The sequence below is a fragment of the Nerophis lumbriciformis genome, linkage group LG07, assembly GCF_033978685.3.
Source record: "Nerophis lumbriciformis linkage group LG07, RoL_Nlum_v2.1, whole genome shotgun sequence".
In the NCBI taxonomy this organism is placed as follows: domain Eukaryota; kingdom Metazoa; phylum Chordata; class Actinopteri; order Syngnathiformes; family Syngnathidae; genus Nerophis; species Nerophis lumbriciformis.
This window is the reverse complement of record NC_084554.2, coordinates 52,567,501-52,588,063: the sequence shown is the minus strand read 5'-3', so window position 1 is coordinate 52,588,063 and position 20,563 is coordinate 52,567,501. Positions and strand designations below refer to the sequence as shown.

The following is a 20,563-nucleotide window of genomic DNA, read 5'->3' as shown; positions in this document are numbered from 1 at the left end:
TTAGATTCAGTTTTTGCAGTGCAATTAGCTGCGGGCCGCAGATAGCCAAGGGCCACTTTTTCGACACCACTCAGTTTACATTGTAAATGTGTGCTCATGTATTTATTATTTTACGCGTGGCTTCCCAAAATGTGGCGAGCCAATGCGGGGGTTTTGCTTGTTTGAGTCAAGAACGCACAACATTCAGAGAGCCATCGGGAGCCTCCCGTCTGTGTGGTCAACAACAAGATTGAACAAGACATTCCTTGCATGCTTGGAAGGTTTGGAACCCACCTCCTGAGTTGAGGTAGCGCTTGCCACTGCGAACCGAGGGATACTTGTCAGCCAGCCTCTTATCTGGCCAGACCAAGCCCTCTGCAGCAAAAATGACTTTGTGATTGGCTTGCTGGAACTTCCTGAGAATCTCCTCTGGTCCCCCGGCGAAGATAAGATCATAGCTAGAAGGGGAGGGTGAAGGATGAAATGCAACAGAGATTTATTTCACCCTTGAGGGTCAGTTAGTCACTTGTTGGCCTCTATTTGCCCTAAGTAGACACTAATCTTTTCTCAAACAGAGGGCGGTCTTTACAAGAAAGCAACATTCTTTTAACGCCTTGTGTGGATCTTGTTGTGTCAGTGCTTACAATCTTGTGACGGACCGAGGGACTAGTTAGTGTGCATGGTTCATGCTACGACTCGCATGCTATTCCGGACGTCAGAGCTCCAAAGGTTACAACACCGATTTATACGACTCTGTTTCACTCAGAATGCAAGGAAACGACATTGTATGCACCCAGAAGAAGTATTAGTTTATAAATGAAGTGTATTTATCTCCAAAATTCCATTCAAAATGTTAAACTTCCATAGATTATAGATTCAGGGCCCACAACTTAAACAATGTAGTTGTTTATCCATCCATCCATCTTCTTCCGCTTATCCGAGGTCGGGTCGCGGGGGCAGCAGCTTAAGCAGTGAAGCCCAGACTTCCCTCTCCCCAGCCACTTCGTCCAGCTCCTCCCGGGGGATCCCGAGGCGTTCCCAGGCCAGCCGGGAGAGATAGTCTTCCCAGCGTGTCCTGGGTCTTCCCCGTGGCCTCTTACCAGTCGGACGTGCCCGAAACACCTTCCTAGGGAGGCGTTCGGGTGGCATCCTGACCAGATGCCCGAACCACCTCATCTGGCTTCTCTCGATGTGGAGGAGCAGCGGTTTTACTTTGAGCTCCCCCCGAATGACAGAGCTTCTCACCCTATCTCTAAGGGAGAGCCCCGCCACTCGGCGGAGGAAACTCATTTCGGCCGCTTGTACCCGTGATCTTGTCCTTTCGGTCATGACCCAAAGCTCATGACCATAGGTGAGGATGGGAACGTAGATCGACCGGTAAATCGAGAGCTTTGCCTTCCGGCTCAGCTCCTTCTTCACCACAACGGATCGATACAGCGTCCGCATTACTGAAGACGCCGCACCGATCCGCCTGTCGATCTCACGATCCACTCTTCCCCCACTCGTGAACAAGACTCCGAGGTACTTGAACTCCTCCACTTGGGGCAAGATCTCCTGCCCAACCCGGAGATGGCACTCCACCCTTTTCCGGGAGAGAACCATGGACTCGGACTTGGAGGTGCTAATTCCCATCCCAGTCGCTTCACACTCGGCTGCGAACCGATCCAGTGATAGCTGAAGATCTTGGCCGGAGGAAGCCATCAGGACCACATCATCTGCAAAAAGCAGAGACCTAATCCTGCAGCCACCAAACCAGATCCCCTCAACGCCTTGACTGCGCCTAGAAATTCTGTCCATAAAAGTTATGAACAGAATGGGTGACAAAGGGCAGCCTTGGCGGAGTCCAACCCTCACTGGAAACGTGTCCGACTTACTGCCGGCAATGCGGACCAAGCTCTGACACTGATTATACAGGGAGCGAACTGCCACAATAAGACAGTCCGTTACCCCATACTCTCTGAGCACTCCCCACAGGACTTCCCGGGGTACACGGTCGAATGCCTTCTCCAAGTCCACAAAGCACATGTAGACTGGTTGGGCAAACTCCCATGCACCCTCAAGGACCCTGCCGAGAGTATAGAGCTGGTCCACAGTTCCACGACCAGGACGAAAACCACACTGTTCCTCCTGAATCCGAGGTTCGACTATCCGGCGTAGCCTCCTCTCCAGTACACCTGAATGGACCTTACCGGGAAGGCTGAGGAGTGTGATCCCACGATAGTTGGAACACACCCTCCGGTTCCCCTTCTTAAAGTAGTTGTTTATTTGTACATAATTTGGGCTTCCAGCTCACAAAAACTCACGAACACCGTATTTAAAAAAATTAGAATACTGTGAAGAAATGGGATGAGATGAGAAGTCCAAGTCTGAGTCCATGGTTCTCACCCGGAAAAGGGTGGAGTGCCGTCTCCGGGTTGGGGAAGATATCTTGCCCCAAGTGGAGGAGTTCAAGTACCTCGGAGTCTTGTTCACGAGTGAGGGAAGAGTGGACAGGCGGATCGGTGCGGCGTCTTCAGTAATGCGGACGCTGTATCGATCTGTGGTTCTCGCCCGGAAAAGGGTGGAGTGCCATCTCCGGGTCTGGGAGGAGACCCTGCCCCAAGTGGAGGAGTTCAAGTTACTTTGGAGTCTTGTTCATGAGTGAGGAAAGAGTGGATCGTGAGATCGACAGGCGGATCAGTGCGTCGTCTTCGGTAATGCGGACGCTGTATCGCTCTGTGGTTCTCGCCCGGAAAAGGGTGGAGTGCCATCTCCGGGTCTGGGAGGAGACCCTGCCCCAAGTGGAGGAGTTCAAGTACCTTGGAGTCTTGTTCATGAGTGAGGAAAGAGTGGATCGTGAGATCGACAGGCGGATCGGTGCGGCGTCTTCAGTAATGCGGATGCTGTATCGATCTGTGGTTCTTGCCCGGAAAAGGGTGGAGTGCCATCTCCGGGTCTGGGAGGAGACCCTGCCCCAAGTGGAGGAGTTCAAGTTACTTTGGAGTCTTGTTCATGAGTGAGGGAAGAGTGGATCGTGAGATTGACAGGTGGATCAGTGCGGCGTCTTCAGTAATGCGGACGCTGTATCGATCTGGGGTTCTTGCCCGTAAAAGGGTGGAGTGCCATCTCCGGGTCTGGGAGGAGACCCTGCCCCAAGTGGAGGAGTTCAAGTTACTTTGGAGTCTTGTTCATGAGTGAGGGAAGAGTGGATCGTGAGATTGACAGGTGGATCAGTGCGGCGTCTTCAGTAATGCGGACGCTGTATCGATCTGTGGTTCTCGCCCGGAAAAGGGTGGAGTGCCATCTCCGGGTCTGGGAGGAGACCCTGCCCCAAGTGGAGGAGTTCAAGTACCTTGGAGTCTTGTTCATGAGTGAGGAAAGAGTGGATCGTGAGATCGACAGGCGGATCAGTGCGCCGTCTTCAGTAATGCGGACGCTGTATCGATCTGTGGTTCTCGCCCGGAAAAGGGTGGTGTGCCATCTCCGGGTCTGGGAGGAGACCCTGCCCCAAGTGGAGGAGTTCAAGTTTTTTTGGAGTCTTGTTCATGAGTGAGGGAAGAGTGGATCGTGAGATTGACAGGTGGATCAGTGCGGCGTCTTCAGTAATGCGGACGCTGTATCGATCTGTGGTTCTCGCCCGGAAAAGGGTGGAGTGCCATCTCCGGGTCTGGGAGGAGACACTGCCCCAAGTGGAGGAGTTCAAGTACCTTGGAGTCTTGTTCATGAGTGAGGGAAGAGTGGATCGTGAGATCGACAGGCGGATCTATGTGGCGTCTTCAGTAATGCGGACCCTGTATCGACCGTTGTGGTAAAGAAGGAGCTGAGCCGGAAGGCAAAGCTCTCGATTAACCACCAAAACAAGATTTCAAAAAGTGAAAATACCGTGAAGAAATCCCCATTTACTTCTCAGTTTTTGCAGGAAAAAACAGGAATTACGATAGTATGAAATCAACCAATGTATGGTCTGAATGTGGTATTTCTTTCTGGATTTCTGCCAGATTGACAAATCTTCTCTGTTTGATATCGGCAGAAGCCCACGGTCTGCTCTGCCCTTGCCACGTTTTGCCCTTCCACTAGACTTTCCATTGATATGCTTGGACACAGCACTCTGAACAGCCAGTCTCCTTAGCTATGAACTTTTGTGGCTTACGTCCTATGGAGGGTATCAATAATGATCTTCTGGCCAGTTGTCGAGTCCGCAGTCTTCCCCATACTCATCCTAACTGAGACAGTTGAACCAAAGTCAAGAAATTTCATGACAACCTGTGCAGGTGCTTTGAGTTTAGTCGATGACTAATGTGTGACACTCGGTTTAAAACATTCATGCCCTGGAAAATATCTTCAAAGTCCATCCATCTATTCATCCATCTTCTTCCGCTTATCGGAGGTCAGGTCGCAAGGGGAGCAGCCTACGCAGAGAAGCCCAGACTTTCCTCCCTCCAGCTACTTCATGCAGCTCTTCCCGGGGGATCCCGAGGCGTCCCAGGCCAGCCAGGAGACATAGTCTTCCCAACGTGTCCTGGGTCTTCCCCGTAGCCTCAGTGCCCTAAACACCTCCCCAGGGAGGCGTCCGGGTGCCATCCTGACCAGATGCCCGAACCACCTCATCTGGCTCCTCTCTTCTCACCCTATCTCTGAGGGAGAGCCCCTGCCACCCGATGGTGGGAACTCACCATGCTCTTGTCCTTTCGGTCATAACCCAAAGCTCATGACCAGAGGTGAGAATGGAACGTAGATCCAGCGGTAAATTGAGATCTTTGCCTTCCGGCTCAGCTCCTTCTTCACCACAACGGATCGATACAGGGTCCGCATTACGGAAGACGCCACACTGATCCGCCTGTCGATCTCACGATCCACTCTTCCCTCACTCATGAACAAGACTCCAAGGTACTTGAACTCCTCCACTTGGGGCAGGGTCTCCTCCCAGACCCGGAGATGGCACTCCACACTTTTCCGGGCGAGAACCACAGATCGATACAGCGTCCGCATTACTGAAGACGCCGCACTGATCCGCCTGTCGATCTCACGATCCACTCTTCCCTCACTCATGAACAAGACTCCAAGGTACTTGAACTCCTCCACTTGGGGCAGGGTCTCCTCCCAGACCCGGAGATGGCACTCCACCCTTTTCCGGGCGAGAACCACAGATCAATACAGCGTCCGCATTACTGAAGACGCCGCACTGATTCGCCTGTCCACTCTTCCCTCACTCGTGAACAAGACTCCAAGGTACTTAAACTCCTCCACTTGGGGCAAGACCTCTTCCCCAAGCCGTAGACGGCACTCCACCCTTTTCCGGGTGGGAACCATGGACTCAGACTTGGACTTCTCATCTCATCCCATTTCTTCACAGTATTCTAATTTTTTTAAATCCTGTTTTCGTGGGTTTTGTGAGCTGGAAGACCAAATTATGTCATACTTGCCAACCTTGAGATCTCCGAATTTGGGAGATTGGGTGGGGTGTGTGTGTGTGTGGGGGGGGGGGGGGGTATATATAGCTAGAATTCACTGAAATTCAAGTATTTTATATATATAAATAAAATAAATAATTGACTTTCAGTGTGTCAGGTTTGTCAATGACAGTTCATTTAGGTTTTGGTTTTTCCTGTCTTTGTTTCCTGTCAGCGCTCTTATTTTGGTTATTTCCTGATTATCTCCCTCAGTGCTTTGTCCCCTCAGCTGTGGCTGATTGGCACCTGGCCACACCTGGTGTCAATCAGCCAGCTGCTATTTGAACCTGCCTTTCTCTCCAGTCAGTGCTGGATTATTGTCACTACTACCTGTCATAATACTTGTCGTTGTAGCTCTGTCTACTTTTGTTCACTCTGCTCATGTCATAGTTCCTTCGTGTCACAGTAAGTGTTTTTGTTTCTTGTCGACAGTTAGCCTTTGTGCTATTTTAGTTCATAGCCAAGTTTGTTCTCCGCCTTGTGCACGCCTTTTGTTTGTACCCTTTTGTTGTTGTTTTTTTGCTATAGTGTTAAATTAAATCATGTTTTCCTGGTCAAAGCCTGCCATCTCTGCATCTTGGGGTTCGTCACCAACAACTCTTGACACAGTGAATTCTAGCTATATATATTTATTTCATTATATATATAAATAAATCGTGGGATCACACTCCTCAGCCTTCCCGGTAAGGTTTATTCAGGTGTACTGGAGAGGAGGCTACGCCGGATAGTCGAACCTCGGATTCAAGAGGAACAGTATGGTTTTCGTCCTGGTCGTGGAACTGTGGACCAGCTCTATACTCTCGGCAGGGTCCTTGAGGGTGCATGGGAGTTTGCCCAACCAGTCTACATGTGCTTTGTGGACTTGGAGAAGGCATTCGACCGTGTCCCTCGGGAGGTCCTGTGGGGAGTGCTCAGAGAGTATGGGGTATCGGACTGTCTGATTGTGGCTGTCCGCTCCCTGTACGATCAGTGTCAGAGCTTGGTCCGCATTGCCGGCAGTAGGTCGGACACGTTTCCAGTGAGGGTTGGACTCCGCCAAGGCTGCCCTTTGTCACCGATTCTGTTCATAACTTTTATGGACAGAATTTCTAGGCGCAGTCAAGGCGTTGAGGGGATCTGGTTTGGTGGCTGCAGGATTAGGTCTCTGCTTTTTGCAGATGATGTGGTCCTGATGGCTTCATCTGGCCAAGATCTTCAGCTCTCGCTGGATCGGTTCGCAGCCGAGTGTGCAGCGACTGGGATGAGAATCAGCACCTCCAAGTCCGAGTCCATGGTTCTCGCCCGGAAAAGGGTGGAGTGCCATCTCTGGGTTGGGGAGGAGATCTTGCCCCAAGTGGAGGAGTTCAAGTACCTCGGAGTCTTGTTCACGAGTGAGGGAAGAGTGGATCGTGAGATCGACAGGCGGTTCGGTGCGGCGTCTTCAGTAATGCGGACGCTGTATCGATCCGTTGCGGTGAAGAAGGAACTGAGCCGGAAGGCAAAGCTCTCAATTTACCGGTCGATCTACGTTCCCATCCTCACCTATGGTCATGAGCTTTGGGTTATGACCGAAAGGACAAGATCACGGGTACAAGCGGCCCAAATGAGTTTCCTCCGCTGGGTGGCGGGGCTCTCCCTTAGAGATAGGGTGAGAAACTCTGCCATCCGGGGGGAGCTCAAAGTAAAGCCGCTGCTCCTCCACATGGAGAGGAGCCAGATGAGGTGGTTCGGGCATCTGGTCAGGATGCCACCCGAACGCCTCCCTAGGGAGGTGTTTAGGGCACGTCCGACCGGTAGGAGGCCGCGGGGAAGACCCAGGACACGTTGGGAAGACTATGCCTCCCGGCTGGCCTGGGAACGCCTCGGGATCCCCTGGGAAGAGCTGGACGAAGTGGCTGGGGAGAGGGAAGTCTGGGCTTCCCTGCTTAGGCTGCTGCCCCCGCGACCCAACCTTGGATAAGCGGAAGAAGATGAATGGATTTATGTACACATATACACACACATAGCACTCCTCTACTCATTGTTGTATTTGAAAGTGCAATGCTTTGCTGCCAGTTGCACAGCCTTTGAAGGAGCATAGGTATGGGTAGCATCTGTGAAATTTCATTTGCAGGACAAGAGTGAGTTTAGGGTTGAATTGTCCATCCTTGTTCTATTTTCTGTCACTCGTCGTCGCCATGACCGTCTCTTCTTCGTTCTTCTGCTTCGTCTCCTTGTTGTGTGCGCAGTTGTGCACTCTCCAAAAGCCGTAGATGTTATGACGTGACTGGGCCGGCACGCTGTTTGTATGGAGGAAAAGCGGACGTGACGACAGGCTGACCCTGGAGGGGGCGTGCCTTAAGTCCGGCTGGAAATCGGGAGAAATTCGGGGGAATGGTTGTCCCGGGAGATTTTCGGCACTGAAATTCGGGAGTCTCCCGGAAAATTCGGGATAGTTGGCAAGTATGAATTATGTACGAATGAGCAAGTCAATCGTTAAAGTTGTGGGCCCTGGATCTATAATCTATGGAAGTTTAACGTTTTGAATGGAATTATGGTCCACGGTAAATCTTTGGAGAGGGTCTGTACATCTGGCTGACACGTGTTCACACAAGTTAGCTGCCCTTCATAAATCATAACTTCTTCTACTGCTCTATAGAAAGACTTGCGTTTATTTCCAACGTGAATGGCATTTATCTGAGGGTTGTTGTTTTTTTTTCCACAGAGAGAACCCGTGCGTAGCATTTGAATAATCTTTGGTATTAATAGTTTTTCAGAAACTACAACCTCAGGGGCAAGATGTCGGGGTGAAGGGGTGAGGGTTGCTCTGAGCAAATTCTGCTGCTTTAATGAGCTGTTTAACTGCAAATGCTCTGACGATAAAAGGTGTATGTCTCCTCCTTTATTTGGACACTCCCTGTTTACACAACAACATCTGCTTCCAAAGGAATGGGGAGTATGTAAACAGCTCTTGTTTTTGGTCACGTTAAAAACAAAAGAAAAAGATGCCTCAGGCTTGGGCTAGTCCTGGATTCATCTTGAGCAGGTCTTCGATGACAATAGATAACCCCCTCCCGTCTCCTCCCATCGTACACAATGGAATTTTCCAAGCCTTTGCTTGGTGCAACAAAAACAGCCTCTTGTCTGTTCATTGGGTACTCAGACAACGGAAAGTTTTTTGATAATTTATATACAATTTTTCTGACAGTAACTACGAAGTAACTTTTTTTCATGAAGCCGAATGTGTTATGCTGTGCCGTACAAAGTGTTTGCACTGTACGTATTGTGCTCATTAAACACCAGCTTCTTGATCATAACAACAATCATTGTTGTTGTTTCCTTTACCAATTTTGGAGTTGTTAAACATTTTGCCGACTATAAATTTGAGAAGAAAATGTATTTTTCCATATAATCTGCAATAATAATAATAATAATAGATTGTATTTTCTTTCTTCTCAAAGAGCAGCTCGAAGACCTTTATGAAGAAAACAAACAAGGAACCCAGGGATGCCGTCAAGCTGAAGAAGGAGTCCTATCGGGTTCTTTTGGCTCATAGGACTCCTGAGGCAGCGGACAAGTACCGACAGGCCAAGCGGTGTGCGGCTTCAGCGGTCGCAGAGGCAAAAACTCGGACATAGGGAGGAGTTCGGTGAGGCCATGGAAAACGACTTCCGGACGGCTTCGAAGCAATTCTGGACCACCATCCGCCGCCTCAGGAAGGGGAAGCAGTGCACTATCAACACCGTGTATGGCGAGGATGGTGTTCTGCTGACCTCGACTGCGGATGTTGTGGATCGGTGGAGGGAATGCTTCGAAGACCTCCTCAATCCCACCAACACGTCTTCCTATGAGGAAGCAGTGCCTGGGGAATCTGTGGTGGGCTCTCCTATTTCTGGGGCTGAGGTTGCTGAGGTAGTTAAAAAGCTCCTCGGTGGCAAGGCCCCGGGGGTAGATGAGATCCGCCCGGAGTTCCTTAAGGCTCTGGATGCTGTGGGGCTGTCTTGGTTGACAAGACTCTGCAGCATCGCGCGGACATCGGGGGCGGTACCACTGGATTGGCAGACCGGGGTGGTGGTTCCTCTCTTTAAGAAGGGGAACCGGAGGGTGTGTTCTAACTATCGTGGGATCACACTCCTCAGCCTTCCCGGTAAGGTTTATTCAGGTGTACTGGAGAGGAGGCTACGCCGGATAGTCGAACCTCGGATTCAGGAGGAACAGTGTGGTTTTCGTCCTGGTCGTGGAACTGTGGACCAGCTCTATACTCTCGGCAGGGTCCTTGAAGGTGCATGGGAGTTTGCCCAACCAGTCTACATGTGTTTTGTGGACTTGGAGAAGGCATTCGACCGTGTCCCTCGGGAAGTCCTGTGGGGAGTGCTCAGAGAGTACGGGGTATCGGACTGTCTGAAAGACTTGTGTTTATTTCCAACGTGAATGGCATTTATCTGAGGGTTGTTTTTTTTGTTCCACAGGGAGAACCCGTGCATAGCATTTGAATAATCTTTGGTATTAATAGTTTTTCAGAAACTACAACCTCAGGGGCAAGATGTCGGGGTGGAGGGGTGAGGGTTGCTCTGAGCTAATTCTGCTGCTTTAATGAGCTGTTTAACTGCAAATGAACTGCAACCACACCTGAGTGAAGTCAATTCTCTCGATTGTTTGATTCATCTAATGACCCGGAGCAAAGAAATGCCACGTATATTTACAGTAAGACCGTGATAAGGCTAAATACGTCTCTGCTGGGTTACACGTCTTTATTGGAGTGGTCTGGGGCACAGGTGCACCGCAGTCATTTCCCCTGGAAGAGGCTCTAATTGCCTGGTTCCAAGGTGAGACGCCTCTTCGCAGACACGCTTTGTTACCTCATTATCGCTTTCTGCTCCGATGGCCATTTTTGGGCCGACAAAGCTCTTATTATTCCGAACCGCGTTCACCCCCGTAAAACTTTCTCTCGGCTCTGTAAACTCGTACGTCTCCAGCGGCGAAGCTCTCGTAATAACACCTTTGCAGGGATAATTGCAGGGGGTTTTTAAAAGGTGTGCAGAGACACCGTGCACGTTCATTCTTCACGGTAATTACTGGTGTCGCTGGGATTTTAAATCATGAACTGAGTGTGGGTGTTTTTCTATTCTACAAAACCTAAAAGCAGTGAAGTGGGCACGTTGTGTAAATGGTAAATAAAAAGAGAATACAACAAATCCTTTTCAACTTATATTCAATTGAATAGACTGTTCCTTTTAACAACACTCAGTAAAGGCTTGGGAACTGAGGAGACACATTTTTGAAGTGGAATTATTTCCCATTCTTGCTTGATGTACAGCTTAAGTTGTTCAACAGTCTCCCTTCTGATATTTTAGCCTTCATATTGGCATTGTCTTGCTGAAATAAGCAGGGGCGTCCATGATGACGTTGCTTAGATGGCAGCATATGTTGCTCCAAAAGCTGTATGTACCTTTCAGCATTAATGGCGCCTTCACAGATGTGTAAGTTACCCATGTCTTGGGCACTAATACACCCCCATACCATCACACATGCTGCCTTTTACACTTTGCGCCTAGAACAATCCGGATGGTTCTTTTCCTCTTAGGTGTGGAGGACACGACGTCCACAGTTTCCAAAAACAATTTGAAATGTGGACTCGTCAGACCACAGAACGCTTTTCCACTTTGCATCAGTCCATCTTAGATGAGCTCGGGCCCAGTGAATTGTTTCTGGGTGTTGTTGATAAATGGCTTTGGCTTTGCATAGTAGAAGTAACTGTTCATTGGGAACCCAGAGAACGGAAAGTTTTTTGATAACAGTAACTACGAAGTAACTTTATTTCATGAAGCCGAATGTGTCATGCTGCGCCGTACAAAGTGTTTGCACTGTACGTATTGCGCTCATTACACACCAGCTTCTTGATCATAACAACAATCATTGTTATGTGGACTCGTCAGACCACAGAACGCTTTTCCACTTTGCGTCAGTCCATCTTAGATGAGCTCGGGCCCAGCGAATTGTTTCTGGGTGTTGTTGATAAATGGCTTTGGCTTTGCATAGTAGAAGTAACTGTTCATTGGGAACTCAGCGAACGTAAAGTTTTTTGATAATTTACATCCAATTTTTCTGACAGTAACTACGAAGTAACTTTTTTTCATGAAGCCGAATGTGTTATGCTGCGCCCTACAAAGTGTTTGCACTGTACGTATTGTACTCATTACACACCAGCTTCTTGATCATAACAACAATCATTGTTATGTAGACTCGTCAGACCACAGAACACTTTTCCACTTTGCATCAGTCCATCTTAGATGAGCTCAGGCCCAGCGAATTGTTTCTGGGTGTTGTTGATAAATGGCTTTGGCTTTGCATAGTAGAAGTAACTGTTCATTGGGAACCCAGAGAACGGAAAGTTTTTGGATAATTTACATACAATTTTTCTGACAGTAACTACGAAGTAACTTTTTTTCATGAAGCCGAATGTGTCATGCTGCGCCGTACAAAGTGTTTGCACTGTACGTATTGCGCTCATTACACACCAGCTTCTTGATCATAACAACAATCATTGTTATGTAGACTCGTCAGACCACGGAACGCTTTTCCACTTTGCATCAGTCCATCTTAGATGAGCTCAGTCCCAACAAAATGTTTCTGGGTGTTGTTGATAAATGGATTTGGCTTTGCATAGTAGAAGTAACTGTTCATTGGGAACTCAGCGAACGTAAAGTTTTTTGATAATTTACATCCAATTTTTCTGACAGTAACTACGAAGTAACTTTTTTTCACGAAGCCGAATGTGTTATGCTGCGCCGTACAAAGTGTTTGCACTGTACGTATTGCGCTCATTACACACCAGCTTCTTGATCATAACAACAAATCATTGTTATGTAGACTCGTCAGACCACAGAACGCTTTTCCACTTTGCGTCAGTCCGTCTTAGATGAGCTCGGGCCCAGCGAATTGTTTCTGGGTGTTGTTGATAAATGGCTTTGCATAGTAGAGTTTTAACTTGCACTTACAGATGTAGCGACCAACTGCAGTTACTGACAGTGGTTTTTCTGAAGTGTTCCTGAGCCCATGCGGTGATATCCTTTACTCACTGATGTCACTTTTTGATTGAGGGATTGAAGGTAACGGGCATTGCCGCGTACGTGCAGTGATTTCTTCAGATTCTCTGAACCTTTTGATGATATTACGGAGCGTAGATGGTGAATACCCTAAATTCCTTGCAATAGCTGGTTGAGAAAAGTCTTTTTTGCCACTTGTGCCAGCTTTTTTGAAACATTATGCAGGCATCAAATTCCAAATGAGCTAATATTTGCAAAAAATAACAAAGTTTACCAGTTTGAACATTAAATATCTTGTCTTTGCAGTCTATTCAATTGAATATAAGTTGAAAAGGATTTGTTGTATTCTCTTTTTGTTTACCTTTTACACAACGTGACAACTTTAGTGCTTTTTGGAGTTTGTAAACAAAAGCTCTCTGTTTGGAAAATGCTACGTACCTATCCACGAAGAGGACCACCAGATCTTCCTGCTCCGCTAAACCTTCCATGGCCTCCTTCAGTAGTCTGACTTTTTGTCCTCCACCTATAGATCGTCCAACGTCACCACCCTTCCACGCCTCTCCCAATCCCAACACCTGTCGTACAACACAGAAGATAACGCAGAATATTAGCCTTTAAAAAAAAAAATGTTAAAATGAGCTGATTATGATAACTGTGCCGTCCAAAACCTTGTTTTCAGATTGCTAGCTATGGTAACTGTCAGGTTCAAACACCGATGACATTTATTAAACAAGACCAGAGGCAAGGAATTAAACAGAGACAGAATTCAATTTGGACTGAATATTGAGGAGAGTCGTCTGTACACTGCAGTGACGTGCAGTGGAAAGAAAAAAAATGTAAAAAGAAAAAAAAATAATTAAATTGTTATATGTATCCAGTGATTATACTATAAAGTTATTTTCCATTTAACTTCACCAGTTTTAGATGATTTTTTATTCAAAATCGCTGAATTTTTCACATTTGCCGTTCAAATACTGAGAAGAGACGGTGCGGTGAACAGCAGCCAGTTGAGGCACGTCACTCAGTGCCTCAACATGGATTCCGTACTCGGCTAACTGCTGGCCTGCTGTGCAGTGAGACCGTATTGCTATATGAATTATATTATACATTTCCATAGTTTAGTTAGCTGGGGTATATAATGTACAGTGTATTTTGTCAACAACTGTATGTGTGTAAAGTGTTTCTTGTGCTGAGGGCTGCAAAAGACGCACTGGCTGAGGCTCCGGTAATCCCGCCTCCTGCACCCCCGCCGTGGAATTGTTATATCAACTAAAGCCCACACTTAAACTTTCCACGTGCAAGATTGAATCTATTTAAAAAAGTTATTTCATAAGAAGCCAAAAAGTGCAAAAACAATAATGTTGGTGTTGGAGGAGTTGTGAATGACTGCAGGGCCACAACATTAGGTACACCTGCAGACTGCAGGCATACCTAATTCACAACTCCTCCAACACGAACATTATTGTTTTTGCACTTTTTGGCTTCTTATTAAATAACTTTTGTAACCTATTTTCATGGGCTTTCCTCTTTGTGATGTTAAGTTCCTGTTATGCGCTGTTATACAGCATATGCCGTGAGCTCTTATTTTGAAGGCGCTAAGAGCGGAAGTGATGACACGGAGTGGAGCGGAGGTTTTTTGAAAGAAGGTAAATAAAGTGGTCCTCGTGTAAACTGGAGCCTCCGTGTTTGTTATTTTGTAGTTTCATACAGTATAGGCGACATTTATAAACCCTCGGTTACACTTTTTTAAATAGATTCAATCTTGCACGTGGAAAGTTGAAGTGAGGGCTTTAGTTGCGGCGCATGGACTTCATTTATAAGTAAAGGTAAGACCATAATAAAGTTTTTTTTATTAAATGTGCTTTTTTGTGTGCTACAGTTTGTATGTGTAAAGTTAAAGTTAAGTTAAAGTAGCAATGATTGTCCCACACACACTAGGTGTAATAAAATTTGTCGTCTGCATTCGACCCATCCCCTTGTTCACCCCCTGGGAGGTGAGGGGAGCAGTGGGCAGCAGCGGCGCCACGCCCGGGAATAATTTTTGGTGATTTAACCCCCAATTCCAAGCCTTGATGCTGAGTGCCAAGCAGGGAAGAATGCTGGTATGAGCTTTTAAACATAACCCGTTAACTGCTGCCAATCAAATGGTGAATAAGATACTCTTTAGGGTTCATATGTTTGTAAATCTGACTGTGATGAAGTCACTGGTACACTGTACCCTTGCACAGTATCTCAGCACGCTCTGACGAAAAAAGGTTTACGTCTCCTCCTTTATTTGGACACTCCCTGTTTACACAACAACATCTGCTTCCAGAGGAATGGGGAGTATGTAAACAGCTCCTGTTTTTGGTCACATTAAAAAACAAAAGAAAAAGATGCCTCAGGCTTGGGCTAGTCCTGGATTCAGCTTGAGCAGGTCTTCGATGACAATGGATAACCCCCTCCCGTCTCCTTTCTTCGTACACAATGGAAATTTCCAAGCCTTTGCTTGGTGTAACAAATACAGCCTCTTGTCTGTTCATTGGGAACCCAGGGAACGGAAAGTTTTTTGATGATTTACATACAATTTTTCCTGACAGTAACTACAAAGTAACTTTTTTTTCATGAAGCAGAATGTGTCATGCTGCGCCGTACAAAGTGTTTGCACTGTACGTATTGTGCTCATTAAACACCAGCTTCTTGATCATAACAACAATCATTGTTATGTGGACTCGTCAGACCACAGAACACTTTTCCACTTTGCATCAGTCCATCTTAGATGAGCTCAGGCCCAGCGAATTGTTTCTGGGTGTTGTTGATAAATGGCTTTGGCTTTGCATAGTAGAAGTAACTGTTCATTGGGAACCCAGAGAACGGAAAGTTTTTTGATAATTTACATATAATTTTTCTGACAGTAACTACGAAGTAACTTTTTTTCATGAAGCCGAATGTGTTATGCTGCGCCGTACAAAGTGTTTGCACTGTACGTATTGTGCTCATTACACACCAGCTTCTTGATCATAACAACAATCATTGTTATGTAGACTCGTCAGACCACAGAACACTTTTCCACTTTGCATCAGTCCATCTTAGATGAGCTCAGGCCCAGCGAATTGTTTCTGGGTGTTGTTGATAAATGGCTTTGGCTTTGCATAGTAGAAGTAACTGTTCATTTACCAATTTTGGAGTTTTTAAACATTTTGCGGACTATAAATTTGAGAAGAAAATGTATTTTTCCATATAATCTGCAATAACAATAATAATAATGGATTGTATTTGTAAAAAAAAAAAGCATTTTACATTGAGTAAACAACCTCAAAGTGCTACAGTGTATTAAAAAAATAAAAATAAAAAGATAATTAAAAAAATATTTAAAATAAAAACAGCCAAACAGCTAAAACTAGTATGCATATATCTAAAAAAAAGGCTTTCTTAAAAAGAAGGGTTTTTAACCCTGTAACACCCCTTGTTGTAAAATTACAACGTTACCTTTAACCATCCTAAAAAACAATCTGTTTTATCTTTTTTTATTTTTTTACCACTTTTACTTAGTCATTGGATCCTATTGTTCAGTCTCACAGTACTATTGGATGGTACATTTGTTTATATGTCACACCTTCTGGCCATGAACTCAAAAAACCTCTCAAGGTTTCCTCGGAACAAAATCTGTTTGTTTCATTGGACTGGATTCATCAGATTCAAGTAATTAAAATGTATTTTATGTATTTTTTGGTTGTCATTACAATGTCTAGTGCATGTACATATGTCGTTATTGTGGAACGGATGCATCAAATTTCATTTAGAGCTTGTTATATAATTGTTGCAATTATACAACACTGGGTGAATGTGGTAGTCAAAATGCTGGCTTGTTGCAGTGGACTCAAACAGGTTGTATTCCCTCCACTACATCACTGCCTGAAGTATTTTCTCCATACATGGATAGTATACATTCTACAGACGTTTTACAGATGACAGGGACTGTTTTTAGGACTTTCACCACCAAGGAAAGTCTTCATGACCAATCTCATGAAAAGCGTTTTTTAAGAGTTTTATCTTGTTTCATATTTTTTATATTTGTAATAAATGACTTCATAACTAATGTGTGATTATTATTAATGGTATATACCGTTATGGGGCTAGGTAAGCAATCAACCCTGCAAATGAACCCTTAGTTGTTCATACAACGTGAGGACAAATACAGAAATTCTGCTCCCATCAAAGCCCAAAGTTGCAATATTACAACATTTCTCTAAAAACATACATAAACATTTTTTTTTTAACTTTCTGCATCAAATGCCTCCTACAACATCTGAAAGGTCAAATTTTTTTTTTTATTGCTTTTTCTATATTTGGGTCTTACAGGGTTAAGCCTTTTTTAAAAGCATCCACAGTCTGTGGTGCCCTCAGGTGGTCAGGGAGAGCGTTCCACAGACTGGGAGCGGCGGAGCAGAAAGCCCGGTCTCCTGTACATATATACGTTGTGAAATTATACGTTTACACAGAAATATTGTGTAAATGTTTATTTGCATGGCTTAATTATTTGCAAACGGTGCCAGTAAAAGCAATTTTGAATCGAGAATCGATTCCGAATGGAATCATATGGCCCTAGCGTATTTGCTTACCGTTGTTTACGTAAGTGAGTTGAAAAATAAAGCTAACGTGGATCAAACGGCTATAAAAAGGATTACAACACTCCCAAATATTATTACACTATATATATATTCATACATGCATTATATTACTTTCGTTATTTTCACGTATAAAAAAAAAACCTTGCATGTTTACGATGTGGCGGCTTTTATTTTGCCATGTTCTAGTAGTAGTAGTAGCAACTTCCTTGTTCATGTACGAAATCTTTATTCCCATTAATTCCCCATTAATTCCCGTTAATTCCCATATATTCCCGTTTATTCCCATGGAAAGATTCCAACTTTGAATATTCCCGGAATTTTGCAACCCTAATTATATTACTTTCGTTATTTTTCACGTATAAAAAAACCCCTGCATTTTTAAGATGTGGCGGCTTTTATTTTGCCATGTTCTAGTAGTAGTAGTAGCAACTTCCTTGTTCATGTACACAATCTTTATTCCCATTACTTTCCCATTAATTCCCATGGAAAGATTCCAACTTTGAATATTCCCGGAATTTGGCAACCCTAATTATATTACTTTCATTATTTTCACGTATACAAAAAAAAAACACTGCATTTTTAGATGTCACGGCTTTATTTTGCCATGTTCTAGTAGTAGTAGTAGCAACTTCCTTGTTACTGTACGGAATCTTTATTCCCGTTAATTTCCCAATAATTCCCGTTAATTCCCATATATTCCCATTAATTCCCATGGAATGATTCCAACTTTGAAAATTCCCGGAATTTTGCAACCCTAATTATATTACTTTCTTTATTTTCACATGAAAAAAACCCCTGCATTTTTAAGATGTGGCGGCTTTTATTTTGCCATGTTCTAGTAGTAGTAGCAACTTCCTTGTTCATGTACGGAATCTTTATTCCCATGAATTTCCCAATAATTCCTGTTAATTCCCATATATTCCCGTTAATTCCCATGGAAAGATTCCAACTTTGAATATTCCAGGAATTTTTCAACCCTAATTATATTACTTTTGTTATTTTCACGTATAAAAAAAAAACCCTGCATTTTTAAGATGTGGCGGCTTTTATTTTGCCATGTTCTAGTAGTAGTAGCAACTTCCTTGTTCATGTACGAAATCTTTATTTCCATTAATTTCCCATTAATTCCCATTAATTCCCATATATTTCCGTTTATTTCCAAGGAAAGATTCCAACTTTGAATATTCCCGGAATTTTGCAACCCTAATTATATTACTTTCGTTATTTTCACGTATAAAAAAAACAACCCTGCATTTTTAAGATGTGGCAGCTTTTATTTTGCCATGTTCTAGTAGTAGCAGCAACTTCCTTGTTCATGTACGGAATCTTTATTCCCATTAATTTCCCATTAATTCCCGCTAATTCCCATATATTCCCGTTTATTCCCATGGAAAGATTCCAACTTTGAAAATTCCCTGAATTTTGCAACCCTAATTATATTACTTTCGTTATTTTCACGTATAAAAAAAAAAACAACCCTGCGTTTTTAAGATTGCGGCGGCTTTTATTTTGCCATGTTCTAGTAGTAGTAGCAACTTCCTTGTTCATGTACGAAATATTTATTTCCATTAATTCCCCATTAATTCCTGTTAATTTACATGGAAAGATTCCAACTTTGAAAATTCCCGGAAATTTGCAACCCTAATTATATTACTTTCGTTATTTTCACTTATAAAAAAAAAAAAATGCATATTTAAGATGTGGCGGCTTTTATTTTGCCATGTTCTAGTAGTAGTAGTAGCAACTTCCTTGTTCATGTACGAAATCTTTATTCCCATTAATTCCCCATTAATTCCTGTTAATTCCCATATATTCCCATTAATTCCCATGGAAAGATTCCAACTTTGAAAATTCCCGGAATTTTGGAACCCTAATTATATTACTTTCATTATTTTCACGTATACAAAAAACATTTTTAGATGTCACGGCTTTATTTTGCCATGTTCTAGTAGTAGTAGCAACTTCCTTGTTTATGTACGAAATCTTTATTCCCATTAATTTCCCATGAATTCCCATTAATTCCCATATATTCCTGTTAATTCCCATGGAAAGATTCCAACTTTGAAAATTCCCGGAATTTTGCAACCCTAATTATATTACTTTCGTTATTTTCACGTATAAAAAAATCTTTATTCCCATTAATTTCCCATTAATTCCCGTTAATTCACATGGAAAGATTCCAACTTTGAATATTCCCGGAATTTTGCAACCCTAATTATATTACTTTCGTTATTTTCACGTATAAAAAAATCTTTATTCCCATTAATTTCCCATTAATTCCCGTTAACTCCCATGGAAAGATTCCAACTTTGAATATTCCCGGAATTTTGCAACCCTAATTATATTACTTTCGTTATTTTCACGTATAAAAAAATCTTTATTCCCATTAATTTCCCATTAATTCCCGTTAACTCCCATGGAAAGATTCCAACTTTGAATATTCCCGGAATTTTGCAACCCTAATTGTATTACTTTCGTTATTTTTCACATATAAAAAAATCTTTATTCCCATTAATTTCCTATTAATTCCCGTTAATTCACATGGAAAGATTCCAACTTTGAATATTCCCGGAATTTTGCAACCCTAATTATATTACTTTCGTTATTTTCACGTATAAAAAAATCTTTATTCCCATTAATTTCCCATTAATTCCCGTTAACTCCCATGGAAAGATTCCAACTTTGAATATTCCCGGAATTTTGCAACCCTAATTGTATTACTTTCGTTATTTTTCACATATAAAAAAATCTTTATTCCCATTAATTTCCTATTAATTCCCGTTTATTCCCATAGAAAGATTCCAACTTTGAATATTCCCGGAATTTTGCAACCCTAATTGTATTACTTTCGTTATTTTTCACATATAAAAAAATCTTTATTCCCATTAATTTCCTATTAATTCCCGTTAATTCACATGGAAAGATTCCAACTTTGAATATTCCCGGAATTTTGCAACCCTAATTATATTACTTTCGTTATTTTCACGTATAAAAAAATCTTTATTCCCATTAATTTCCCATTAATTCCCGTTAACTCCCATGGAAAGATTCCAACTTTGAATATTCCCGGAATTTTGCAACCCTAATTGTATTACTTTCGTTATTTTTCACATATAAAAAAATCTTTATTCCCATTAATTTCCTATTAATTCCCGTTAATTCACATGGAAAGATTCCAACTTTGAATATTCCCGGAATTTTGCAACCCTAATTGTATTACTTTCGTTATTTTTCACATATAAAAAAATCTTTATTCCCATTAATTTCCCATTAATTCCCGTTAATTCACATGGAAATATTCCAACTTTGAATATTCCCGGAATTTTGCAACCCTAATTGTATTACTTTCGTTATTTTTCACATATAAAAAAATCTTTATTCCCATTAATTTCCTATTAATTCCCGTTTATTCCCATGGAAAGATTCCAACTTTGAATATTCCCGGAATTTTGCAACCCTAATTATATTACTTTCGTTATTTTTCACATATAAAAAAATCTTTATTCCCATTAATTTCCTATTAATTCCCGTTAATTCACAT

General features: G+C 43.4%; 1 protein-coding gene across 3 annotated transcripts in view; it reads right to left on the bottom strand.

Moving 5' to 3' along the window:
• The window catches only part of plod2 (procollagen-lysine, 2-oxoglutarate 5-dioxygenase 2), a 166,123-nt gene that overhangs the window by 99,345 nt on the left and 46,215 nt on the right, over nt 1–20,563 (bottom strand). For all 3 annotated transcript variants that reach the window (XM_061964876.1, XM_061964878.1, XM_061964877.1), the window contains exons 3-4: nt 12,851–12,987; nt 274–437 (exon numbers count right to left, since the gene is read on the bottom strand). In XM_061964876.1, coding sequence (XP_061820860.1) covers nt 274–437; nt 12,851–12,987 — 301 coding nt within the window. The remainder of the gene's footprint in view (nt 1–273; nt 438–12,850; nt 12,988–20,563) is intronic.